The 27,744-nt window shown below is 48.2% G+C and overlaps 2 protein-coding genes across 3 annotated transcripts in view; both read right to left on the reverse strand.

Annotated features, from left to right (window-relative positions):
• The window catches only part of LOC142887035 (BAR/IMD domain-containing adapter protein 2-like), a 224,197-nt gene that overhangs the window by 60,895 nt on the left and 135,558 nt on the right, over positions 1-27,744 (reverse strand). The gene's annotated exons all lie outside the window — the stretch shown is intronic.
• Positions 417-27,399, reverse strand: LOC142887032 (protein tweety homolog 2-like). Of its 2 annotated transcripts, XM_076024353.1 has the most exons (15): positions 26,923-27,399; positions 22,934-23,106; positions 19,656-19,767; positions 14,871-15,091; positions 11,847-11,942; positions 9,657-9,729; positions 7,439-7,508; positions 7,295-7,350; positions 5,571-5,663; positions 5,390-5,482; positions 3,763-3,905; positions 3,433-3,621; positions 2,746-2,824; positions 996-1,048; positions 417-757 (listed from the first exon to the last, which is right to left on the reverse strand). In XM_076024353.1, exons 1-14 carry the CDS (start codon positions 27,049-27,051, stop codon positions 1,022-1,024), a joined length of 1,554 nt encoding a protein of 517 aa, XP_075880468.1. In that variant the 5' UTR covers positions 27,052-27,399; the 3' UTR covers positions 417-757; positions 996-1,021. The 2 variants fall into 2 exon arrangements, with proteins under 2 accessions (XP_075880468.1, XP_075880467.1); XM_076024352.1 differs by lacking the exon at positions 996-1,048 and having other exon boundaries at positions 26,923-27,398.

Consider the following 27,744-nt stretch of genomic DNA (forward strand, 5'->3'; position numbering starts at 1 on the left):
TGCATTGCAACAGAAAAAAAACGCTTTAACTGCAACTTCTACATAAATGTGACAAGACTGAGAAGTAATACAAAATGCAACTTTCTGCATCGTCTCTGCACACACACACACACACACACACACACACACACACACACACACACACACACACACACACACACACACACCAAAGATACTGCAGATCAGTGGCTTTGTTTTTAATTTCGAAAACATAGGCTTTCACTCGCACCAAGGAAAGCGATTATCTCGGTTTAAATCGCCTTTTCGTTTGTTTTTTTTCAAACACTGACCATGAAGACGATCCTGCCCAGGCCACCATAATATATCAAAAAACAAAAATAAAACTTTTTTTTTTTTTAAATGAACTTAAATGCAAAGGCTCCTGATTCGGCTCATATAAATTCTTGCATTTGACCGACAGCATTTGTCTGTACATTGCAACAGTCTCGCGTGGAGTCTCTTCTGTCCCTGTTGAAAAAAAACCCAATGCATTGCTTTCTGAGCCCTGCATCTGTCTGTGAGTGAGATAATTGTCTTAAATGGCATCGTGCACCAGATTGAGCGATCAGGCTGATGCAGCTCCTGTAAACAGGATTACGTCGTGAAGACAGCTGTCTCGGTGAGGACCCAGATTCTCAGACGCTCTTCTTCTTTGTGAGCTCGGTGGAACAGCGGGCTACACCTGGAAGTCGGTCCCAAAGTGCCTGATCTGGGCGTCAGTCATTGATAGATAGGTGGTCCTCATACTGGGCGAATACTGCAAGGGGACAATGTAAAAGACAGGGTTTAGCACAGGGACGACGCCGTGGTGCAATAATACAAGTTCAAGAATGGTGCGATGTGATCTATGCGGGGGAGTTTTTCTTTTGATGATGAGCTGCTATTTAATTAGGCACTTGTGGATTCGGGAGGGCGGTGTTTTCATGAAGTTGGAAGGCAAGTTCAGAGCAGATAGGGGGCAAGAGTTCAGAGGTCACGGCATTAATTACACTCACATGGGACGGAACAGTGCCAGAGGAGGTCACACAGCTGAGGTAACTGTTTTGAGCTTTAGGGGGAATTTTAAGGTTAGAGGTTAAAGTTATTCAGCACGGCAAGAGTCAGCACAGTGAGCCCGGAGTGTGTTTTAAGCAGCGGAATGGAGAGAAAAGAACTTGTTAAAGAGTTAAAAGACTTACGGTTTTTAAAAGTCTGAATATATAAAAAAAAAAAAAAACAATAGGGTTAGTTGCAAAACACTTGTTTAATATTCAGCAGCCAGGCATCACTGTGAGGAAGCGCTTGCTGAAAGCATTATTAAACTGCATTGCAGAGCCGATTCACAAAACAAAAACACAAAGAAACAAAGAAACAGAGCCTTCCCTATGTATAGTCACACACTGCATCAGTGTCAATCTACTGCAAATACATTTTCCAACTCAACTATGTTTTTACCGATAACAACAAAAAAAAACACAAGAAAAAGAAATAATCTTGCAGAAGCACACTGAGGTCCACTTTCCCTCCTTCCTTCAAAAGCCATTTCAAGTGGAGTCTTTGGTATGCTGCGCGTGCAGTTGAAGCGCAGAGTGAGCCACGCAAACAGAAAAGTTTTGCCCCCGATTCCAAACTAGTGGGGGGAATGCTGTTTGAAGCATAAAGGAAGCAGGAACCCAGCCAATAATGCTTTTAAAAAACTGCTTACTCCGTTAAGAAAAAAAAAAACAACAACAACACAACAACGACAGCAGTAAATAAAACTCCACCTCATCGAATCATCTGAACTGTTTTGATTAGTTTAAGAGACTCCAAATCTGGGGCATTTATGATCTCAGGACACCTGATTCAAAGACACTATTTCACTGTTAAACTGTTGAAGCCCAAATTCAGAAGCGCACCTTTTGTATGGATTTTCCCAACATGTTTTTCTTTCCACAACATCATTGGAAATATTTGCATGCGGGGTTTAACTATGGATTTACACACTGTCATCTTCTCTCTCGCTTCTGCTCTGTGTATGCATTAGGCTTAACCGTTATTAGGGATAAAACCCGAGCCAGTGCCAAAAAAAAAGAGCCCAAAAGCTTATTAGTGAGTCTGTGAAGGGCACTTCTGCGGAGGACCAGCAGAGGGCAGTCTTCAATCGTGCACAAAGCAGCGTCGACCTCTCCCCCGTTATGGTGTTGTGCTGTGAGCGAGTCTGCACAGTGCAGGACCGGCTCGGAACATGTGGGTGAAGTTGCAGCGAGCAGTCAGTGAAACAGCCACAGGATACTGTGTGTGATCATTAGCATGACTATGCATTTATTAGCTCTGTAAACACGATGGTCCACAGCTCTACAAGCTACACACCCTCACTGAAAACCTCAAAGGGACACTGACCAAATGTCTGGATGCTCAGTTTTCAGTCTTTTTCTTGCGCCAATTTTATTGTATTATTACATTATTTTAATAGCTACTCTTTATTTCGGAGAACAGCTCCGTGGTGCAGATTCCAAACAATCAAACTATTATCAACTCCAATAAAAGCAATTTATAACCACATTAAATTGTTTGCTATTTGTGGTTTGGGGGGTGGGCAGCTAATCAACGGTGTAGTTATCTAATAGCCAGAGCCGGCCCTAATGCAGCGGAGACGTGTTGTGAATGTTCATGCTGCTGCTGCTGCGGCTGTTGTAGTTGTGTGTTGTGCTCTGTTAGCGTCTGTTAGCTCAGCGGTCATCCTCGTCACACAAGGGACCCCAGAGCCTCGTAGGGCCAACGCACCGAGGGCGGCGGGGATCCTCTGCCTATCAGCGGCAAGTTCTCGTACCGGGGGCTCCCTCCGAACAGCATGACCTGATTCCTGCCACAGAGAGAGAGAAAGGGAGAGTAGTGTTGTAGTCAAGACCGCAACAACCAAGGGGATTGGGATTCCACTGGGGTAGGTGGAAGTGGGATATGTTATGGTGTAAATTACCATGGAGATTTATTGTGTGGTGTGAGCCTGCTCCAGACCAGGCTCCAAGTTCCAGGATCTATTTAATCTCACTCCTTGTCTCAGTAAACAGTCACCACCAATGGAAACCAATGGTTGTTCCACTGAACACTACACATTGTTATCACATTTATTTATTTTTTTCAATTCAATGTCATTGATATCTACTACCTTAAAGAATAGACATTTCAGCCGTTCCCTCTTCTCACTTTTTATTCCCATAAAGTGTTAATATTTCAGAGAAGTTGCATTTCATGGAACATTAAGCGCCTTTCCTTCTAACCTTATGAATGATGCCAGAGTTTCAACTTCCAACCAATCCTGGATAAGTGTGCGCACTTATCCAGGATTGGTTTCACCTGGCTCGATGAATATGTGTGTGCTCATGCTGGATTGGTTTTTGGAGTCTAGGTGAGAGATTAAAAAAACAAAACATAAAACACTTGTTTCGAGTGTCATCATCCGAGTCGGCTCACATGTATTCGGGAGGCGGCATGACGTTGGAGGCGGACTGGTGGTGGGGCGGCTGGTGGCTGGTCTGGCTGTCGAGGCTGCTGGTGAAGCTGCAGAAACTGTGGATGTTGGACCTTCTGGAGTTGTAGGAAATCCGCCTGGCTTCGGGGTTGAACGGGTCCTCCTCGTCGATGTCGTCATACTCTCGGTCCCTGGGGGCCGAGGGAGCAGGAAGGAGATGGACGGAAATATCGAAAGGAGGGTGGGGGAAGGGGGTTAGGAAGCGCACGCGTCAACACTTTGCAGCAGAGCGTCGCGGGCAGAGCGTAAACGGCTCCGGATGAGGTGCTGACCTGCTGCCCATTAGCGTCCACAGCCGGAAGACGGTGCACAGCATGACGGAGAGCGCGCACGCGGCCAGCAGGGAGAACAGGGAGAGGTAGAGGAGGCCCTCCACGCCGTCGTAGCACACGCCCATCAGGGCGTCCACGTAGTCCTGGAAGTGACAAAGCGTCTGCACATCAAGGTCCAGTCAGAGCATCCACAAACAGAAGTGCTTGTTTTGGCTGCAGAGAGGCCTTAAACCAAACAGCAACTGCAGCCAGGTGGCTCATACAGGCAACCAGTTTTTGATCATGCTACCGCGCTGAGGCCTGCAATCCTGCCCAGTTCTTATGTTATGTTATAATGATGAATCTAAATTCACTACATTTACAATAAATGGTCAAAAGGGACCAACTGGAACATTTTTTCCTCATTGTCATTTTTCAACCAACTGCACGTGTCAAGCTCAACCGAATCAGCCACCTAAAGGAGGAATTGCTCAAGCAAGGACTGAATAAGGGATGCAGGTGGTGCGCATAAATATGCGTAAGTTAAGGTCAGAGACTTTGTTGCTATTCTCTTGTTTTAGCCTTTGGGACGGTTTATTTCCCCTGCTTTCCCTCTCAGACTCGTGACAGAGGCAACATATGTATACGAGGTCTCAGTCTGCTGGCCCGGAGGGGGAGACGCTTGGAGTGAGCCAAGCAAAGTTCCAAAGTACAACCCGCAAAACAAAGAGAATTTGAATGAATGTTATTTACAACCTATATTGGGCGTGCGACCCTCTTTAAAGGACAAGCAGAATGCACAACTGCGGCACCATTACAGTCACTCACAAAGTTCCTCTCTGTTTACGCCGCTTTATCTCTTAAAGCGGAAAAAACTCAACGTCAATTGTCTCAGCTGCCCGGGAGCAGAAAATGTACCGAATTGAAAGAGGGCAGGCTACAGAGAGGAAACTGTTCTGTTTTGGACAAACACAGCCTTTCACTGGCAAAACAGTGGCAAAAATAGAGCGCTGTGTCCCACTAGATTCCTGACTCAGTCAGGACGACCAACTCCTTCAGATTCAGATTCAGATTCAGATTTCTTTTATTTGCCATTGTGTAAAATATAGGAATAGGAATTTGTTTTGGCAATGGCATGTGTGCATTTCAGTGGCCAAAGGCCAGTGCGCAATATCTAGCTGACGACGCGTCGCTTTCCGCTCGACCTCACGTCGTCTTTCTGTGATGTCACGGTGAAATCACAACAAAAACTAATATAAGACCATAAAGCTTCCTCTTTATTACTGTTGTACTTCACAATGAAAGAAAAAGCTGACTGCATTTTGGGCCTTTAACCGCTGAAACGTCTTTTCACTGGTAAAACTGAAAAAGTAAGGATTACAATTCAGCAAATATATATATATATATATATATATATATATATATATATATATATACATACACACACACACACACACACACACACATGTATGAAAAAGTGAGGTGTGAGGATTAAATCTCGCTCTGCCATTTTCACAATACAAAAGGTCGAGAGTGGAGTCAAGTCGGTACCTCTGAACAGCACTGAGCGACGCTAAAAGGCAGCCCTATTAGGAGGAGAGAAAAAAATAATAAAAAAAAAAATGTCACGGCGAGAGTCTGACCTTACCTTATGTAGCCCCCGGCAATCGAGCAAAACTGTTAGCTGGCGCACGTTGAACTCGCTCGCGTTCAACAGTCGCTGGATCCCCAAAAGGTCTCTCTGTATAACAAGATATGAGAGAGAAGTGTTTTTCCTCCTTCTTTTTCCAACAGTTTAAGGTTTAACAGCCTGTCAAGCGGCCGCTTACCTCTGCGGTGGGGAAGAAAGGCACGGAGAACTGCAGCAGGCCCAGGATCTGGTTCTGCATGGTGGTCAGGGAGCGCTGGCACACTGTCATGGACTGGGAGGGCATCACACACACACACACACACACACACACACACACACACACACACACACACACACACACACACACACACACACACACACACACACACACACACACACACACACACACACAGAAGGGATTCACCACAAAAAAAAAGACAGGATCGCATTAACAAGGCTCCTGTTTCACAGCAGTATATCATTTTTTGTATATAATTTGGTGTTAAATAAGGCTTTATAATGCTCTTAGCATGGGGACACGCTCCAATCCAGACAGATAGCACCAACAGATTATCTTTCACCTCACTGCGGGTCTCGCCCGCCCCGCTTTCTCTCTCTCTCTCCCTCTCTCTCGCCCAATCCCAAGCTCAAACAAAAGAGCGACATCGGTATCGACCGAGCGATCGGAGGAGAATATTATCCCCTGCGACTAAACAAGCGCATATTAATCTGCGAATGAATGCTGTAACTAAAGCGAGAGGGATTGGGTGATTATTGGCCTATGGCGGTTTATCCTGAATACGCCTCAATATGTGTCGCGCAGATACAGGGACGCTCATGGAAAAGGAAAAAGAAGAAGAAGAAGAAGAAGAAGAAGAAGGGGGGAGCAAATAAAGTGAAAAATATGATAAAGCCTGAGGCCAAGCGGGATCAAACAAGCTGGGAGTGCACGACGCCACACAAGCATCAAAGTTGTGCGCCCCGCGAAAGCATAATGCCGCCACAAGACAAAAGGTTGTTCTGGGGTGAATTCCACTCCGACGGCGCCGATCTCGCCGAGTTGCTGCTGACGCTTCCAGCCGTTCTGGCCGCTACTGTCGCTTAATGCCCCCGAAAATGAGAAAAACACATCATTTATGACTCTTGGTCACTCCACTTTAAGAGAGTGTTTGCTGGAAGGTCCGTTTGTGACATCACAAAGGGCGCTGACGCCTCATTGTAGAAAATAAGAGGAAGAAGAAAGAGGAAGAGGAGGAGAAGAAAGGAAAAAGAAGAGGAAGAAGAAAGAGGAAGAGGAGGAGAAGCAGAATGGAAAAGGAAGAGGAATAGGAAGAGGAGAAGAAGGAAGAAAAAGAAGAAGGAAGAGAAGAAGAAGAAAGAAGAGGAAGAGGAGGAGAAGAAGGAAGAGGATGTTTTGGACGCCCCCGTCCAAAGCATCTGCAAACAAAGCATCTGTCTGGGCAGGAGGCTCAAGCTGACGCTTTGTTGCAGCGGGCTGTAAACACAGGGCTAAATGTGCTTTCACAGATCACGTAATCGTCTGCTCCACTGAAGTCAAGGACGGACAAAGATTTGAGTGCACCTTTTAAAGACGCTATGAAGCCTAACAGGGGAAATATCAGGCGCCGGCTGTATTTCACAAGGAAATCCGCTAAGACGCGCCGGCGATTAGATGGACAGATTGTGCACATGAGCAACAGAAACGCAGATTAGGGTTTATCAGCAGAAGCAATCGAGTTGTGAGAGCTTCCAATTAGGGGGCCTGATAATGTTCCTGCCGCCCGATAGCCGACGAGGGAAAACTCATTTTCCAGTACAACACGCTTTCCATTGTGCGTCTCTCGGCGCGCTGATGTGTTCGGCAGATATCTTCCCCTTTTTTTGTGTGTATTTTTTTTCTCTCTCTCTTTTTTCCGTCATTACCCGTTGAAAGGGGTTGGGCAGATTGGGGCTGCAGTACAGGTAGTAGTGCGCGACATCTGAGGGGTGAGACAAGAAAGGCAGGGAGAGAGATTAGCATGATGTTTGGCGGCGAGGAGCTGAAGTGCGGCTGGTAGATGGAGACACCTGCTGTGAGAACATCCTTGGTTTGGTTGACGATGAATTTGTCCGGAGAGACGCAGAAGTCGCTGGTGGCCTGTGAGGAAACAACAGCACTGTAATCCAGTCGGGGAAAAAAATAAAATTCAGGGAGGGAGGGGGCAAACACATTTATTCCAGCCCTGAACTCGATCCAATTTCCCATGGTGCAGCTGGAGAAAAAATGGATTTTTGCAGTGGGCATTTATTGACAGAGGGGAAAGAAGAAAAAAATAAAATAAAAAAAACAGAATAAAAACTGTTTGCTTTTTTTTTTTTGCTTTTCGTTATCGAGCGAAATGAGGGGGGGGGGTGGACTGCAGGAATCCAGAGCGTTTGAGCGAGTGGCCCGGCAACGTTCACACCTACAGCGCGTCCAGACACACGCGCTGCAGCGAGGAGACGCAGACCGGCTGGGACTGACCTCAGCGTGTGAGGCGGCGTCGCGCGGAAACCCTCGGCCACTAGAAAGAGTCGCGCGAGGAAGTGTCCGTTTTTTGTGAGAAGCAATAAAAATAATCATCTTTGAGGACGAGCGAACCTGCGGCTGCGAGTCTCTGCTGAATTGTGCATCTTTCCCCATATATATGTATATTCACGCTTCCTCCATCTGAATTTCAAATGAAGTTGAGGGCCTGGAAGTGTGCGTCAGCAAAAAAAAATAAATAAATAAATAAATAAATAAATAAATGAAAAATACCACGCCGTTACTCTTCATCTCATTACAGTCGCGGCGACGTTTGGCTTTTTTTTTTTTTTTTCCACGCTTCATCTCATCAAATATGCATAAATTTATGAGAATTTTTCTAGGACGCCGCCGTCGACCACCTCCCTTGTTTGTGCACCATGCCGTTTCAGACTAATGTCTTCGCAGCAGCCTCACCTCCCCCCTTCCCCCTCCTCCCCATCGTCTCCCACCACCACCTTCCCTGTTTTTTTTTTTTGCATATTGGCCCACATTAAAATTCTATTACTGAGGGCTGTTTTCTTTGATAATCCACTTCTTTCGGCCTCTTTAACGGCCAACAAAAACAGAGGGAGGTAGAAGTTAGCGGCAGCGTGTTCACTTCTTGCCGCGCAACTTGGCGTGAAGTGGCGGGGGGCGCGCTCGACGGTTCGGACGGCAGAGGTCAGAGGTTCGAGGGCGAGGGCGGCGGCAGCGGTGGCCGTGCTCTGCGATGACCTGCCGCTAAGCCGCAGACACAGCCGACATAATCTGGTTTTAGGGAGCGAAGAAAAGCTCTTGAGCTTCTCTTAGACGGCTAGAGATGCTGTTAATTTTAAGTTACGAGTCACAACACACAAACACACACACACACACACACACACACACGCACACACACCGTTAGCCTACAAACAGCTGTCCAGATGTCAAACTATACGGGATAAGCTCCACATGGGACCATCTGCAGGGCGCGAGGAGGTGGAGGATTGGCGCTGGGTGGGTTTCCTCTGCGACACCCCTCTCCACCACCCCCAGACGGTGCTTGCGTACCCCCTGGTGTGCGCCCCACTAAAGCCCAAATGTTGTTAGCGCGCGACACACAAACAGGAAGAGCGACAGCAATCCGTGCGGGAGAAGGAGGCACGACTCCTGACCGGAAGGGGGGGGGAGAGGGAAGTGGGAAGAGGTTTGGAAGAAAAGCAAGACGGCGGCTAATTAACGCGAGAAAACGGCTTTGTTTGCGGGCGGCTACAGGCTTGATTAAGCTAAAGGGGGCCGGGGACTTGTAATCAGCTTTGCTGCTTGACTGACGACAGACACGAGGCCGCCGCTCGGAACTAAACAAACAGGGCAACAAACAGACTGACGCTGTCTAACAGGGAGAAAACATGTCCAAGAACATTTCCTCGCTGACAGCCCCCCCCCTCCCACACACACACACACACACACACACACACACACACACACACACACACACACACACACACACACACACACACACACACACACACACACACCCCCTGGGGACGGAGCAGCATGAGCTGAGACACACAGAAGGAAAAAAACAAGCATCATGTACAACCAAGGTCTACTGGTTCATCTCTGCAGGTCAACTGCACAGCGAGACGGCCTGAGGGTCCAATTACACACAGACACACTAAATATAGAACTAAATTGGAAAAGGCTCGATTTAAAAGGAGGATTTATATGTGTTTCTTCTATTTCCAAATGTTGTTTTTTTCTTCTTCTTCTTCTTCTTACCACAGCTGTAGCAGTTCCGGCTCCCAGTGAGGCCCAGCTCAGGATCAGAGACAGCGCTACAAAAGCCATGATCCTGTTTGGAGGGAGGCGGGGGGAGGGGTCGGTGGGGGGTGTGTGGGGTGGGCACAGTGACACAAAAGACACACAGGTTTAGAGGCAGATGAATCAGTTTTGTACCAATAATCCTCGCCTCTTTTCACCTAGTTATTTCTGATTTATTCACTTCGGGCTCAGCTTGGGAATTCGGCTGCTGGTGCCGCGATGCAAAAGAGGAGGGGGAGGTGGAAGAGGAGGAGGAGGAGGAGGCGGAGGAGGAGGAAGAGGAGGGGGTGGGCTCGGGCTGCTTCTGTTCCGATGCAGCGTAAATTGCAGTCGTACAGCTGGAATTTAATTCCTCACAGGGAGGAGGGAGTGGAGACGAGTCGACGTGCGGATCCCTCGGCGGAATTCACTTGTTTGCTCCAGTCGTACGGAATAACAAAGACGGCTGAGAAGCAAAGGGGTCTCGCCGAACCACAGGATAACGCAACGACTGTGGATGCGACTGTAACAACATTAAAAGAGCCCATACTATCAGAAAAAATTACTTTCACTGTTTTCTAACAATAATGTGCATCTTCAGCCCAACATCCAACACTTTACTTCTTCAGCTTGTTCCCTTTAAAAGGTTGGGACAAAAGAAAAAAACACACATTGTTCTGCAAATCAGCCATTTGTGATGTCACAAAGGGGACCTGCTCTAGACGAGCCACAACACGCCCAGCCAGGTGGAAGTTCCAGCAAAGCACCAGAACATTCAGAAAGTTGAATCGAACCATTTTTTTGTGCAGGAGGCTGTAAAGAGAGGGCTAAATGTGCTTCTCTCTGGAGATCTAGTGTTTTTTTTTAGGACTGTTAATAATAATAATAATAATAACAATAATAATAATAATAATAATAATAATAATAATAATAATAATAATAATAAGAGCTTTAGACGTGCCTGTGTGTGTGATTTCATGTGTCTGATATCTCCCCTCCTTGATCCAACAACGTCCAAAGGGAAAGGTTTCTAATTCGGTACATTTTGCTTCGCTCATGACTGTTTTACACCATCAATCCATAATATTAATGACAGTCAAAGGCTTTCCTGAGCTTCAATTAGTCCATTTCCCATTTAATACACCACCCTTTGGGGAAACCCCCCCCCCCTCAAAAAACAAAAACATTAACCAGCCTCTTAGGACGATGGAGGCGGATTGAGTGTTAAAAAGTGGGAAACATTACAGAAAAAAATCTCCCCAGATTAACCGCAAAGTCTTCAGCGGGGGGCCTGCCGAGGCGAGAGAGCGACCTCTGAATCGGAACCGCACCTCCTGATGGATGTCAAGAGGCTGGAAAAGCGCCTCGGCTCTCCGCCCCGCGCGCTGGAAAAGCGGGAATAAAGTAGCCTGAGAGCACTTAATAATTGGCTGAGGGAAGGGGTCTCATCCTGCTCACTGCGATCGATAGGCATTAGTGGAGTCCATCAGTGATGGATGTAGATGGGGTGGTGAGAGGGTGGGGTGGGTCGGGGGAGGGGTGCGGGCGTGTATCATCTGCAGGAATATGCTGTCAGGCAGTGGCGCACCAGGGGCGTATTTAACTTTGAAGGGATTCCCTCCTTCTAATATCTCCTGATTCTGTTTGCAGGAGTTGTTGTTGGGAAAAATGTCGCTCAATTACACCCAGTTTGTTTGGAGCACGTGGGCCGCTATCGGGCGGCGGGACTCGCCAATGAAAATGGGCGTTAGGTCATTACTGGAGAGCCATAAAGAGGGACTTATCAGCAATTTAAGGTGCAGTAACAATAATAAAAGGGACTTATATGGCACTTTTCCGCGTTCCGAGGGCACTTTACATGAAATCATAGAACAATTACAAAACGGGAGAGACTTTAAAAAAAAAAAAAAAAAAAAAAAAAAAAAAACAGGCCTTAAAGATGCTTTAAAGGCGAAACCGGATATAACAGGATGCCTGGATGTAACCGGATCTGTCCAGCCATGTGGTGCCAGCAGGGCTGACCACTGCCTGTCTGTCTATCTGTCTGTCTGTCTGAGGGGATCTAATATCCACACACACACACACACACACACACACACACACACACACACACACACACACACACACACACACACACACACACACACACACACACACGGTGGAACTTACGTGATGAGGAGCCAGCGGGAATGCTTGGCCATGCCCAGGCACATGGCCAGGCAGATGACCAGATCCAGGATCAGCAGCAGCAGGTACGTCAGCCATCTACGAGACAACGACAATAAAAAAAATGGAAAACACAAGTTTAACAACCCGGATTCATCGCCTCGCCATCGTCAGCGTGCGTTTTACTGCGCAGCTGAGAGCTCCGCCGACATCAGCATCCCCGAGCTGCCGGTCGGTTAGAGCCCATCTGTTTCAACTCATCTCCAGCCTGTTGGGATTAATAACTCAACAAGGCCAAAGAAGCATCAGCATTCATTTTTCATGCGGCCAAAATGACCTTCAGAGGAACGGCCTGGACTTTGCTGCTCAGTTGCCGAGGCTGTTTGTGTTTAGTTTTTTTTTGTTTTTTATTTCTACTTGATTCAAGTCGAAGTTTTTCCAGCAAAACAGTGCTTTCACAACTCGGAATTTTTGCTTTTCCGCCTCTGCACGGCGAGGTCACCATCAGCACTGTTTACTCAAGTGCTCCCCTGACACCTTAATGGACTTTGGCAATAAACTGCAAACTGGATGCTCGCTCGCAGACGGCAGCGTGTCACCAAGAAAAACGCTCTACTTTATCTGCATAAAAGGGAGCCGCAGTGCACGTAGTGGTCCCGAAATAGAGACTCTCTTTTACTCCAGCGGCACCAAGTTACTCAAAGCAAATTCATCAGTTTTGCGTCGGCTCGGCCCAATTACCAAAAAGTTTGGGCTGAAACACGCGGTGTTGGAAATGAGGTTGGATCTGCCCTGTGAGACCAAACACCTTGTTTTCGTCCCTTGGCAAACATGTGGAAGACAAAAAGCATCTGCAAGTGGATTTTCTTTTGCAGGTGGCTGCAAACACATGGCTAAAATGCTGTTTCCAGAGGTCTGTTGACCACAGGAGTCCAGGATAGAAGAACAAAGATCTTAAGAAGACTAACAAGACCTTCTTAGGTTGTTTTGTTTTTTTTGTCAGATCTGCACATTGAGGTCACTGGCACCTCTGTGGTTTGCTGACTGACTCACTGTGCTTAAAAAAAAAAAAACATTTAAAAAAAAAATACTGAGTTGCAGACGGTAGCACGTCAAGGAGAAAAACACTCTACTTTATCTGCGTGAAGGTAGCGTCCAGAACTAGACGGCCAGGATGATATGATACTTCTCTCTTTCTCCAGGAAGGCCACGTTACACGCAGCTTCTGTAACTCCGCCCACAGGCTGTTGCGTATCTCCACGTCGACATGAAACACAATCAACACCCAGGAGATTGCCGTCGGGCCGCACAAAGTGGCGGCTGCACTCCCGCAGACGACCCGGCGTCGGGGTCAGGACACGAGGGACAGCGGATGATGGGAAAAGGTGACTCACTCTGTGTGTGTGTGTGTGTGTGTGTGTGTGTGTGTGTGTGTGTGTGTGTGTGTGTGTGCTTTCAGCTTTCATGGCAGGACACAGAGACACAAGCGGGACCCTCGAGGAGATAGCGAGACCAAACAACCACTGCAGCACTTCTGAGCCTTTGCAATCTTTGTTCCTTCAAAATTCTCCCTCTCTTTTCTCTCTTTTCTCTTCTGCAAAGTGTTTTTCTGGATGATAGATCCAGTTTTGGGCCAGTGGCTACAATTTTTTTTTTTTTATACTGACGTCAGTAAAAATCTGATTAACCAGCATTGTCCAAAATGTTATAAAATCCTTGTAATTGGCACAGCTGCTGCAATATTTTTTTCATGAAAAAAAAAAATCTGCAGTGAAAATAACTCTCAGTGTTTGTGAACCACCCATCCTTCAAAATCTAGCATTTTCCCATCGCAACAGTCACATAGTAAGTGATTCTGCAGCCTTCGCCAAAACAATCCTTCCAACAAAAGGCTCTGGTGTGGACAACAGATGTTTGCAGAAGTTTCTGCAGGTAAAAAAAAAAAAAAAGAAAAAAACTTCAAGGACTGAATCATCAACTGCATCACAACACAGAAGAGTTTTACCAAGTAGACAAAAAAAAAAAAACTTTTTTTTTTTTTCCTCTCTTTTTTTTTTAAATCTACCCTGAAATTCAGCCTGGACTTTTATGCCCTGTTGCGACGGTGCTGAACTGCCACAAGCAGCTGGCAGGAAGTCGATTCACGTCCACCAGAACCAGTAACGCAGAACATTGCCAACATGATGAAACACACGTTTCATCTGTTCAGCCGCTCAGATGCCGGGCTGGGGGGAGAACACACGGCACTTCGGCGTCACATGTTTCATGTTGCAAACGACTCCTGCGGAAAAAGGATGGCGCTGGCTAATGCGGCGCCCGCGTCCAATAAAGGCCCGAATTCCAATGAAAGACCACAACCAGTCTATTGTGCAACCATCGAGAAGGAAGAAAAAAAAAAAACACATGGCGCTCCCTAAATCAACCGTCTGCCGCCTCGCCCGGCAATTTCTTCCAAATTACTGTGCCGGTACAGTAGAGAACAGGTTGCTAATGGGCAACTCCGCATCATAACACCGCTACAAGGAGAGCGAGGGAAAAAAATAATAATAATAGAGTTTCAGATGCTAATTACACTCCAGTTTGCAGCAGCCGCTGTAAGGCCTCGTAAATTAGCGCCGTGCACCAGAAAGCTCCCCGCTGGATATTTTATTCATTTGGACCACATTGTTATTGATTGGGTTTCTTACTCCTATTCTTGCCTCGAAGAAAAGAAAGAAGAAAAAGAAAAGGGAAAAAAAAAAAAAAATCAGAACTTTCAATATTTGCCTCAGAGCTCTCTTGTGAGAGAGTTCTCCAAAAGGGAAGCGGCACCCAAATAATAAGTGTAATCAATGTGAGAAATGGTGTGTGGATAAAGAGATCATTCTGGCTCTGATAGCTGCTGCTGCTGCTGCTCGCAGGGCTGAGAGAGTGCAGCGGGTAGTGAGAAGCCAATCCCAGCTTTCCGGCTATTTAGCAAAACAGGAAATGGCCTTCCATCCCCTGCCTGCATCAACGCCGCTGTAGAGCTCGGCTGGCTCCGCCCACCTGTAATACTCAAGGAGGGCCGTGCGGTCAGCGATGGCGGCCAGGTCGACGTTGGCCCGGGTGACGTCGGGCAGCTCCGTCAGCTCGCCGATGACGTTGTTGACCATCAGCCGCATGAAGCGCAGGGTCTGGAGGTAGTCGGCCCGGGCGGCGAAGATCTCGTCCAGCCGCTCCAGGTGCTGCCTCAGGCCACTCTGCACGTCCCCCAAAGAGCCGGCGACCTGAGCGGAGATAAGCGGAATGGATGTCACACACACACAAAAAGGAACTAGAAAGCGCTAGGTGTCGTGATAAAGCAAAGTCGATGAAAAAAAAGAAGAAGAAATACGACATTGGGCGGAAGGAAGAGATGATAAATTCTTAAAAAACAAGCAGACATTCACAAAATAGGAGATTGGAAAAGGGGGAGAGAGGTGTTAAAAAACCAGGCTGAGGTGGAAGGGGTCTCTCCCCCGGGGGGTAGATTAACTTTTCTCCTCCAGCGTTTGTTTTTAACTCAGGTAAACAATGTTAGAGTGGAATTCTGATAACGACGCCGGGGAGAGCCGTTATCACAGGGCCCTTTGATAGTGAGAGCAGAGTGGGAGGAGGCTCAGCGGAGCAGGGTAAATACATTTTCACTTTCCTTGTTTGAACAGCAGCAGCGTGGTGCGGCGAAGAATTGAAAAAAACAATACAGGTAAATAAAGAGCCACCACCTGCTCTTTCACGGCACCGTCGAAGCAGGAAGCGGGTCCGTGTTTAGAGCGAACTGAGAATCAACTCAACTCTCCGGCACACACCCCATCCCGAATCGATTCAAAACAGGAAAACGCTACTTGTAAAATGCGGGACGATTCTGTAATTTAAGGAACGGTTGGCAGCTCTAGATTTCTCAGACAGCTAGCTAGCCGCCAGCTAGCTAGCCGCGCCGCTCGGACTGGCCGAATAACTCTCAGGTTACGGTGTTGTTCTAACGTGTCGTGTAAATGATTTTCTTTCCAACGAGTAAGCGCATCATCTTCAATGTTCTACATTAACGGCGAAGCAAATTTTCATGAGGAATCGAATCAGGATCAGAAGAGAGTCGCAGTTATTTTGGGGGCCAAGACCGCAGCGCTCGCTCACAAATATTTGCCGTATTTTTTTTCCCTTTGCCCGCTAACGTGCAAAACGAAGCCAGCCGCCCAGGGCTGCAGGAACTTTTCACAGTTGATTTTGCTTCGGTCCAAATCCTGCAGCCACGGCTCACTGTCGAAGATGGCCAATGGCGACACGCCTCATATTTAGCGTGTTCAGAATTATCAATCACATCAGCACTTTGTCACAGTGGGCGTCTAAGCAAATATAACTCGCAATGTACTGTATGTCCCAACAATGTTTTGTTTGACAGCCAGAACAGAACTTTTATCATTGACACAATGAACAAAACTAAAAACACAAACCACACTGTCTTATTCCCACTTATTGTGAGCAGACGCCACTTCTCCGCACTCCTTCTCGCCTGAACGCATCGTTTCCTCGGCCCTTTTATTCTTGTCACTCCTGCTTCCGCCGTGACGTCTTTAACGCATTTCGGTGGGTCCGGTCTGAGCCGGGGCGGCGTCCCTGCCAGATAAAGGTGCGTCACGATGTCCCTCCGAGTTTATCACATTTCAAACCCTGCCGATTGGATTCCAGCGGGCGGGCGGGCGGCTGTGTTTCTGAAGAGTGTTGGCGCGGAGGCGAGGAGGAAGAGATACTGCACCTCCCCCTTCCCCCTCTCCCTCCCTGACTGCCACAGCAGGGATGCTGGGGAGGCGGGGAGGGGGACTGCCGGTAAAGTGTTCCCCCCCCCACTCCACACCACTCCCCACCACTCCCCACCGACTCAATGTTCATCATCTCTCACAGCTACTGCCGCAAATGCCCTAAATCTTATCTGCAAGCCTGTGCACGTGCTTGTGTGGCTGACTGTGTGTGTGTGTGTCTGTGTGTGTGTGTGTGTGTGTGTGTGTGTCTGAGTGTGAGAAATGGGATCCATCAGCCTTTAGCTCCTGTGGGTGATCCACATTTCCCTAATCTGGACCGTCCCGTCTCCCCTTAAAATGGATTAACGCTCGCTTTTTTGCAGAGGGAGGGTCATTGGGAGGCCTCTCTCAGTCGGGCACGCCTGTTAAATGAGACCGACCGATTCCGAGGCTCGGAGCGGCGGTGGCGGCACCCAGCGCGCACGGCTCCCGTGCGTTCCTGCCCTCGCTGGTTTTCATAAAGCTCAGATTCACTGTATCGACTGTGTCAATAAAGCAGCGCGCGGTGACGGTTTAGAGACAGCCGGGATAATGCTCTAAGAACTGGGACACACCGACCAAAAAAAAAAAAAAAAGAGGTATTCCCGAATCTTGATGCACCCTTCGGAAAGCCGCAGTCGCTTTGCTTCAGCATTAAGTTTTTAGAATGTGTAAATAACGGTGCAGATGTCCCCCCCCCCCCCCCCCCCCCCTCCCCACTGATAATTAAGGGGAACGCAGAGAAGATCTGAAAGCAATACAAGCCCCCGCCGGCTTTAAAAAGCAGAATGATCCACCTCATCAAGTCGCTCCAACACCACGACCCCGCCGAGATCCCTCACAGCGTGACAGTGCACACTATGTGATGAGCGCGCTCCTTAGAAAGCCAAACATCTGCCGCTGGTGTGAGTTGCAACGAGCCGGTCGGGGGGGGGGGGGGGGGGGGGGGTTGTCCGCTTCCGTGCCCGGCGTGTGATCGAGAGCGCGAGAGTATCAGAGTGTGAGGATTACACTTGAACGCAGTTTAAATAAAAGACTGGCACAACCGAGGGCCGAGGGAGGATTTGGTAAACTAATAGAGATCAATCACGAGACAAAACACTGATTCAGGCACGTTGGTTTCCAATTGGGCGGCGGGCCAACCAAACACGCTATCTGATGGGCTCCGTTTGAAGTGGAGTACATTACATCAGAGTGGGAGATGGGAGGAAGTGAGCGGAAAGCCTTTGCTCGCCCCCCGGGGAGCCTGCGTGTTCCACATGGAGTCGTTCCGTATGACACACTATAGGATGGAATCAATAAGGAAGTGAATCCACTCGGGACGACTGCATCTGAGCTGCCGGAGCACAAAGACGGCACTGCTGCTCCACCACCTCTGTTCAGCACGGTGCTCTCAAAATAAAGCATCGGCTCTGAAATGTTTGGTTTGTTGAGTTGTTGTTTTTTTTGTCAACTTGTATTTTGTAACGCTGTCAATTTAATCCGTGAAAAAAAACAACAAAAAAAAACAGTGCCTCAAGTGAGCCAATGTGTAAAATTCATAATGAACTATTAAACACGTATGGATGTTTTTAGCTGTTTAAGTCAATTAAAAGGAATTGCTAGCTAACTAGCAACCAACTAGCTACATTAGCTGCCCAATTAACCTAAACCTACTTTAGCCGACCTCGTGGATTCACTATGCTGACACGGTTTGTTCTAAAGAAGCTGAAGTTCACCCAGTTCAAAGGAGCCTTGAGCTGCCAGTCTGCGTCTACGCGGTGTGACTGATTGCGATCACAAGACATCACGCATGAGGGCGGGGAAAAGCACCGGGAGGCGGCGGGCACCGATACGGCAACAGGGAGCGACCATGTCGGATGCGTATGCCGCACTGACTACAGCAGCGGCATAACACAGACAATTTGCTGCGGGTGCTGTAAGTCAAGGAAGTATGCAAGTTGGACTGTGGCAGCAGTGTGGGCAATTCGGAGACATGCTAATGCTAACGCTATTAGTGAGGAATTCTGCTTGTTTTTGTCAGTTTGTTGTACATCCGCCAACACAAGCCCAGCGGGTTTTGTGGGTTTCACTGCGACGCCGCAGCCGCGGGTGTGTGTGTTTGCAATGTGCTTTCCAACCATTAGAGGCCGCTTGATCTCACACACGGGTCCTTTAAACAAAAGCCGCGGGGATTGGCGGCGACGGGACCCTCGGTGTCTCTTTCACCATTATCCCTTTTTAATCCAGCGTGACCCAAATAAACCCCTCCGGCGAGGCAACAAAACTCGGAGGGGCTGCGCGCAAATCCGCCCGAGTCAACTCGACTCGTCGGCGCAATATGCTGCGCGCATGCGGCTCCTAAGCAGACGCCCATATGGGCGCGGAGACACTTGTGCACCGGCGGCGGCGTTGCACGGTTAGACTGGGGCAGGAGATAAGTGGAGGAGAGAGGATCAAGCGCCATTAATGCAGCGCAGATGGGAGCTAATCCTCTTCTTCCTCCTCCTCCTCCTCCTCCTCCTCGCTGCGACTATTGCTCCTTCTTCTTCTTCCTCTCGCCTTGTTCCTCGTCCGCCATTCTCTCCTCCTCCCGCTAAGCCTCCTAAATAACTCCCGTGAATGCAGGTCAAGAGCCGGGGTGCAAAAAAAAAAAAGGAATCCCGATTATCAAAATCCGGCAAGGCGGCAATTCCTTTGAGGGAACAAAATAGAGGATTGGGACTCCCTGCAGGGAGGCCCTCACTATGGGGCCAGATGTGAGGCCCATTAGCAGAGGTGTGGGGTGTGGGATGGGGTGGGGGGGCCAGAGTCAGCCAGCTTTAAGTTAGTGTATCCGAGTGGATCAAGCTGTAAAAAAAAAAAATCAGCCAGAAATCCTGTGAAAACAAATGCTTTCAAACAGAAAAGGCGCGAGACAAAGCAAGTTATCCGCTCGAAAGCGATTGGTCACATTTCCACAACTTATCCACCCATCTATCTCTCCCCGAGCGGGACGTCTCGAAGGACAGAGCGCAGCCGAAGCAGCCGCCCCGCCGCGTCACACCCTTTCACTCACCAGGTTCTCCACGCTGCCCAGCGTGCGGTTGGCACCGTAGAGCGAGTAGGTCAGCTGGTACACGCCGTCGTTGGCCTCGCTGTTGCCATAGAAACCCACTCCGACGGCAGAGCTGCGAGGAAGGACAAAGTCAGATTAAATTCATTTGAAAAAAAAACAAAAAAACAACAACACTATTTTATACCTCAAGATTGAAAAAACCAAACTGAAGCCTACTTAGACTCTTTGATTTCAAAGCAAACAATTTCCGTCTTCGCTTCACTCGATTTGAATGAAGAAGGGTTTTGTTTTCTTTTTTTTCGGGGGGGGTGAAAATTGTTGACTTGTGCCAGCGTGTGTCTTCAGGTTGTTAAGGGGGGCACTTTGAATGTAGATTTCCTCGCCAACCTAACAGTTGTGTCTGGCTTCTTTGTCGAGGGGTGACACAGGTGTGGACTGCACACCAACGAGGTCGGCCAGTCAAACACCTTGTGCGGCTGCATCCTGACAAACTCCCTGCTGCTCTTTAGCTGCGGTTTAAACTCCAAACACGGTTATCTTGCAAACCAGCCACTACTTTATCGAGGTTGAATTGCAACTTAAACATTCCATAAGCACGACTCAATGAATAAATAAAGATATCAGAAGTGTTGAATCTCCAAAATATATGATTTTTTTTCATTATTTCTACCGGCTTATCAGTTCCCCCAGACTGCCATATGGACGGGGTTGGCTGAAAAAAAAGAGAATATTTCCATTAGTCCCCCTATTTCTGGCTCCTCCCTGACCTCCATCGCCTCCATCTGTTTTGTTTAAACGTGTCTGCAAAACAGCTGCGTCGTAGAGACAAATATAAAACCGCCGCGGTTGGTGACATCAACAGGTTTTCAGTTCCATTGCACCGCACGTGCCCACACATCAGGTCAGAGGTCGGCAACACTTTCAACTGCTTTTAGAAGACTTTTTTTCTCCAGCCAGACAGGTCAGGGGAGCCAGTCAAACACACTCCAGTTTGCAGGGAAGAAAATGCACAAAAACCTTTTTCTTGAGGAAAAAAAAAAGGCTAAATCCTGGTTTGTACTGGTGGCTCGTTGTGCTGCAGATGCAGGCAAACACAATCATCCTGCTACACCGACTCAGAGAGGCCCAGGGAGGAAGTTAGCGCAGCACTCAGACAGGAAGCGAAGTGCTCATTTTCTAGCATTACTGCATCCTGTCGCTGTCACGCCGAGTGTTACCACCTCACCTTCTATTCATATCTGGAGACGTGACAAGAGGCGTAATGAAAAACCAGCTGCTGGGCGGCCGCCGCCTCTCGACTCAGCTCGTTTCCTCCGGGTTTGATTATGAGCAGCACTTGACAGGCCGCCCCGCGGCCCCCACGTTCCATAGGGTTAAAGCGGAGCACGCACACACACACACACACGCACGCACGCACGCACGCACGCACGCACACACACCTCGCTTCATGCCTTATTTGTGCTCTGGGCTGATCGTTGGCGACCCGCATAACGAGCTGTTCATTAACCCTCCGGCCAGCAGGGCGGCGGCGGTGACAGCCGCTAATGACGTGCTAATAAAAGAAGCAACGACGCAGGACGTGACCCGAGAAGTTTCAGAAGGAGGGAAGGGGGGGGGCATCGGTTCCCCCGGTTGTGAAAACCAACCAAGTAAACAAGGGGACCTGAAAATGGTGAATGCGAAATGTGCTTAGACTCTCGGTAAACGTAGTTACGTTGCAGAGCAGATCGAGACGCTGCAGCTCTGAACTCAGTGAACTCAATTCCGGCTCCCGTAGGTCGGCAGCGTAACGCCAGATGAGGAACCGGAGGCGGTGAACAGAAATGGAATGAGGGGGCTTCAAGTGCTCATCAATTAGATCTCCCTCAAATGACGTTAAAAGAAGAAGAAGACTTCAAGATAACAAGTTAACTTGGGAACTTTGGCGGGATAAATATCTCATGACCTGACGTAAAACAAAAAAAACACAGCAAAAATGCGTCCTCACTAATCAGATAATAATGACACGTAAGACCATCTTCGGGTCTAAGGTCCCACTGGCACTGCACAGTCGCAGGTTGTGGGTTCGAGTCCCAGTTGAGACCTACTCGGTGTGTGACATAACATGTTTTCCCAGGTGTCTGCCCGAGTTCCCACCAGGCGCTGCTGGCTTCCCCACACAGCAGCAGAAGCCAAGTCCAGTCTCAGCCCTCGCACCAGCCTCACGCTTCTACACCACCAATAAACCCCTCCCACAAAAAAAAAAAAAAAAATACAAAGTAAAAAAAAACACAGACGGAGCCCAAATGTTGTTATCACCTGTAACCACTAGTGAAAATTCCATACTGCAACCGCAAAACCTAAATTGTGCCCGGTTGGGTCAACCGCATCTTAATTCAAGGCTTTATGAGATTTCGATTTGGGCTGCTGTGCAAACTGTGGATATGAATAATTGATGTTATTTACGGATGAGCGACAGCAACCGGGGTGGAACGGTGGGGGGTTTGGGGGGGGGCAGAGCATCTTCGCTAAGCACCATCACGCCCGGTCACTTAACGTCACAATGCGGCCTTGTGTGCTGGTACTGGTAACAAAGTTAGAGGCCGACACTGGGATAAATGTCAAAGGTTCTTCTGTATGCAAATCCAGCCGCTCCGCTTTTTTTTTTTTTTTTTTATTCTTAAGTTCCTTGCTGAAAGCGGCAGCGACGGGTCTGACAGTTTAAGTAAAAGTTTGAGGTGAGCCTTCTGCTCCCCCGCGCAAACTGGCAGCACGGCAAATTCTCCCGAGACTAAATCAGATTTAAGCGTTCTATCATCTGCGCGGCTCAAGGTCGGCGCTCAGCCTGCTGCCAGCCAGCGCGCCGGCCGCTGGGAAGTTTTCTCATTTCCTTCTTTCTGTTTTTTTTGCCGTGCTATGCTACGCGGTCAGCTGGAGGATTGAAGGGCCCAGATCACCTGCCGGTCAGCTGACCGGTGGGGGCCCTCCTGCTGGTGACACAGCTCATGTCGGAAAACACACAGCGGCTTAGGAAGCCTTGGAAGTGTTTCCCCCGCTGCCTCGATCTCGGCCGCAGCTGTGATTTGAGATGAAGTCAGAACGAATGAGCGTGGTGAAAAGACGAGCCAAGTCATTTGATTCGCATTTACAGTTGGGGCATAATTTCATTTTAAGGTCCCATGCTTTGTGTAATCAAGGCATAGATTTCCAATTAAGTTAGCGGAGGACTTCCTGGATGTCTGAAGGAGGTTTTGCAGCGTCGCACACGACCGGCGGATTCGGGAGCGTTGAGGACTCACCACATGACCAGGCCTGTGATGACGGCGGCCCAGGTGACGCAGCAGGTCTCGGGCCTCTTGCTGTCTTCGTCCATGTCTTTGCAGTAGCAGCATAAGCAGATCAGGTAGATGGTGAGGACCAGCAGGCTCAGGCTCATGCCAACAGCGCCGACGCAGGCCAGGGTTATCAGAGACTGGGAGGAGAGGACAATCAAAATACAATGAAACTGAAAAAAATATGCATAAAAGTGATGGAAAAAGCATTTGCTGCAAAATCAATTCAAGAATCATTTAAAATTTGAGTCATTTTACAGACTAGCGACTCGTGGTTCCGTGTCTCCATCGACTCGTCCCTTGACTCGTCCCTGCTACTACGGAAAACATTTCACTCGTGTAGAACTGCTATTCCAACTGCAAATCAATCCAGTTCATGGCTGTGTTCACCCATGTGAGGAAAGTAGCTTCCAGTTCATTCCTGTTGTTGAGCTGTGGTTCACGCAGATGCTCAGACAAGCAGTTCGCAAAACAAACGACTCGCACAGAGAGAAGGAGAGAGAAAAATAAAAGTTCCCTCTTTAATTGAACTGTTGATCCACTGCCCACCTTCCGCAAAGCAATGGATCACTTTCCCGTTTCCAATCAGTGGTGTTGGAGGAATGTAGGCTCACATAAAGTCGAATCAGTGAAAAGAATCAGGTCTCCCATCACTGCAATCCGCCCGCCAAACACCCCAAAACCCCTGACAGGCCTGAGTGAAAACAAGCCATCGGTGTCAGACAACACTCATGTGCGAAGATAGAGGCCGCTATCTATTGATTAATGCTGACGTCTGCCCACGGAGCAGACGTCAGCGAGCCTGCAGAGAGGAGAAACAACACAACCAAGTCAGCGATCTTTGGAGAGGGCGGCGGGGTGGGGGGGCAAAAAGAATCTCCGGAGAGATTCTTGATTTTTTACGCTTTGGCACAACTCAGGCAGCAGAGAACAGAAATGGGCCCGGAGCGGTGGGAGGAGAGGGTCATGTGACGCGGGGGGGGTCTTGTGATTTCTGAGTGCAAAAACAGAAAAAGAAAGAAAAAGAAAAAACTCACTGTACACACTTAGTGCAAACATAGTTTCATGATCAATCTGTGGCAAGACGTACAGAATCGACAAGGCAGAAGCCCTCCGAGTGGACCAAAATAGAGGCGGCTGCTTGCATCAGATTATAGCTGGGGGAACATTTCTCGCATTATACAGCAGTTTATAATCCTGTTTATATCCTCACAGACATGTCATAAGACCGTTTCATTGAGCAAACACCCGTATAGTTTGCTCCCCACCCCGGGCGCTACATCAGCAGAGATCTGTTTGCAGTGTTTACACTGCCGAACAAACTGCCGCTCCTGCTGCTGCTGATGCTGCTGGAAGCCCCGACGAGATCCAGCTGGGTTCTCCTCCACCAATGGCAGAGACAGCGAGCAGCGGAGAAAAAAAAACAAACAAACAAAAAACATTGAGGCGAGAGAGGCAAAAAGAAAAAGCCTGGCCTCGATTTTTTTTTTAATCACCGCCGGATAATTTTGCACTCGCGTGTCACTGCAACTCAGCCCGACTTGCGGCACGAAGCCTCGGCTGCAGCATCTCTTCGTAACTGTTCCATTTGGGTGGCAACAGCGCCTGGGATGAATTTAAATGATTTTCTCTACATGAAACACAGTCCCACTTTTCTGTCCAAATTTAAGCCGTGGGATGGCTTTTGCTCATTCACGGCCCAGCGTGCGACATTTGAAAGGTAACTACTGGCGTGAAAATGGATACAGGGATATTTAGCTCCGTAACTAAAAACGCAGAAGTGTTTTTTTTTTGTCATTAATAAGCGTTCAAAAACAAATAAAGAGCAACTCCACTTGTAAGCAGGCGGTCATATTGGCCCAACATGTTTCTACAGTTGTCCAGCAGGTGGATCCGGTCGGGGATTTATGATATTAATGAACCTGATGTAAGCAAACAAGAATTAATGCTGCCTGTAATCAGCATTCTCACCAATAATGGCCACTAAATTTTAAAAAGTGGTCCTTTAAAGCACATACGAATAGATATTTACTCCAAGGCAGGTCAGCACACATGAATAACCTCATCATTGGGACAATAGCAGTAGGCAGAGTGTCATGGTTGGCCACAGGGGGCAGCGGTGGACCATTTCCCGCAGGCTGTTCTTCAAATGTCACCCGTTGCCAACATAAGTGCTATATTCCATTCAAGCACTTTCAACAGCACTATTGCTAACTGTGCATTTTACTACCATGTATGCAAGTATGTGTTAATGAATCGTTTGTTTGTAACATACTTGTTTTTAGTTGCTGTTGTTCTGCGTATGTGGCCAGCCAAGGGACAGAGGACGTAAATTAGCAGCTTTGCTAACTCGAGCTGCTGCTGTTCAGTAATATGCTTGTCTGTTTCAAATAAACCTTCAATTAAATGCTCATACAATGCTAAAACGTAAAGAGGTGGGAGGACGATGTTAGTTAACCTTGCAGTGCAGGGGTCAGATCAGACAGCGAGCCAAGCACCTGACAAGAACCTCGGCCTTGACCTTAATCCAGTGATCTGCTAATCATCGGTGCTTGAAGACGCCGTTGATGAGCGTGTCGACTTCTAAGCCGGCCTCGACCCTGCGCAACATTTCCCGGCGCTACAACTCAGGCCTCCTGCGCCCCTGCTGCTGCTGCTGCCGCCGCCGCTGCTGCTGCTGCTGCTGCTGCTAGCTTCCACTCTCTTCTCCAATTTTCCACTCTGTTGTTTTGTAATTAGACGTGTAGGCACTTCAATTTCCTGCTGGCTGCCGTATCACATAACGAGGCTGAGGATGGATGCATGAGTGTGAGTGTGTGTGTGTGTGTGTGTGTGTGTGTGTGTGTGTGTGTGTGTGTGTGTGCGCGCGCGCGCGCGTGCGTGCCCGTGTGTGTGTGTGTGTGTGTTTGTGTGGAGCACTAAACTATCTCAGATCACTGAGTGGAGGTTTTTGATTTTAAACTTCCCCCAAAAGGCTTACGATAAGAGTCTGTCTAATTTGTTTCATCTGTAAACGGGGAACGTGATCAAGGCTCCAAAGTCGAGCGCAGTCCAAGTGAAGAAGGTGAATTATTTCTGGTCCCGTCTGCCCTGCAGACCAGACACGGCCGCTGTGATGTCAGCGAGGCACCCTGGCCTGGCCTGGCAGGACACCAAGGGACACGAGGGGCAAAAGCTTGTGCCACATCACATTCAGGCCACCGTGTTTTATATCTTAAAGGGAATTAGAAAATAACATCCTGCGTTTAAGAAGCATTACAACTGGAGCTGTGGTCTAGGAATAAACTGAATTCAGTCCAATAATGATAGAGTGCCTTCTCCTTCTTCTCCTTCTTCTTCTTCTTCTTTTTGATGCAGCGTACTCCAAGTAGAACAGCAAAGAAAAGAACTGGGGTGGCGATGGAGCGTGGAGAAACGAATGGAAAGCAGCTGCCGGTGTCAGTTTTAACTATATCTACAATAACTCCAGCCTTAAAACAAACAAACAAACAAACAAACAAAAAACTTTTTCTAGCTCAGTTGCTGGACTGGTTCTCCTATGGAACAATACGTACAGTGGAGCAAAAACAGGCAACGAAAATCTTGCATCACGTGAAGCTGCATGTTTGTACATACTAAATGCATGTGAATAAAGCTTGTTAAAACAAAACAAAACAAAACAAAAAACTGTGTGCTTATGACCTGTCATGTAGCCCCTGTTAATGCAGGTCATGTGTTCTCATGTGAGCAACTAAGTGCAGCGCCTGGTTTCTACTTTCTGACTTGACTGAGAACCGACGTCACATTAAGACGCCGAGGTTGTTGTTGTTCGTTTGTTGTTTCTCCTACACACAGATACTCTGTCACGAGGCACGAGTCTATCTTGTCACCTGCAATTACACTCGTTCCTACAGAGAGAGAGAGAGAGAGAGAGAGAGAGAGAGAGAGAGAGAGAGAGGGCGGGCACGGTGACCGACCTGCTGGTAGCTCTCCTCCTCCGGTCTGAAGGTGCCGTCCACCGGCTGCAGGAACAAGTTGAAGTGGGGGAAATTGTGCAGCCAGTACGTCCACCAGGGAGCCACGTAGTCGAGCCTTGCAGTGGCCATCTCGTCCGCCGAGAGTAGAGAGCAGCAGTGAGGGCGCTTCCCCTTCAGAGGTCTCAGATAGTCCTCTCAAGTTGGGTTGGATAGAAAATAAATAATGATGAGAAGCGCGAGGAGGAAGCCCAGCGCTCTGCAGCACTCACTACAGAGGTTGCTCCTCTCCGGCCACCATCACATCTTCAGAGAAGTCGGAAGACTGTTTCTTGCTTCTTCTGCCTGCTTTGAAATGATTGCGCCCCGGATGCCACCGACTGGCGCAACTACTGAGTGATCTGCCGCATGTCTGCTCTGCGGGCCAAGCTCGGGTCGATCTAACCCGGGTTGGTGGTGGTGGTGGTGGTGACGGCATGAACCTGCCTCCCTGATCGCAGAAGGCGGGCCAAAGACTTTCCACTCCACCGGACCAATGAGGTGACTTCGGCAAGCGGCAAGCGGAGCGCAGCGAGTAAACGCTGAGTGGATTCCATAAGAAAGCACGAGTAAAGAATCAAGACACACGTTGTAATATATACAGAGTGCGGGCAACAATACAGACAACAACTACAACAAGGGGTGGAAGAAGAAGAAGAAAGTAGTGATAATGATGATTTTATTGTCCTTATTTGACCAACATCAAAAATATATCAGCAACATATAAAAGTATGTAATAAATAAAATGCAAAACTGGGAGGGGTATGTATATGATTATACTTATAT

The sequence above is a fragment of the Nelusetta ayraudi genome, unplaced genomic scaffold (genome assembly GCF_046127955.1).
Source record: "Nelusetta ayraudi isolate G7.1 ecotype Tasmania unplaced genomic scaffold, CSIRO-AGI_Nayr_v1 ptg000016l, whole genome shotgun sequence".
Taxonomy (NCBI): Eukaryota; Metazoa; Chordata; class Actinopteri; order Tetraodontiformes; family Monacanthidae; genus Nelusetta; species Nelusetta ayraudi.

What these genes read in the sequence shown, in the direction of transcription:
- LOC142887032 (XM_076024352.1), bottom strand. Translation starts at nt 27,051, where the DNA reads ATGGCCACTGCAAGGCTCGACTACGTGGCTCCCTGGTGGACGTACTGG. An exon ending in TCCCGCTGGCTCCTCATCAC is followed by an intron (nt 9,730 to 11,846) that starts GTAAGTTCCACC and finishes CCCTCCAAACAG; the next exon opens with GATCATGGCTTTTGTAGCGC. An exon ending in ATTGCCGGGGGCTACATAAG is followed by an intron (nt 3,906 to 5,389) that starts GTAAGGTCAGAC and finishes TGTCACTTCCAG; the next exon opens with GACTACGTGGACGCCCTGAT.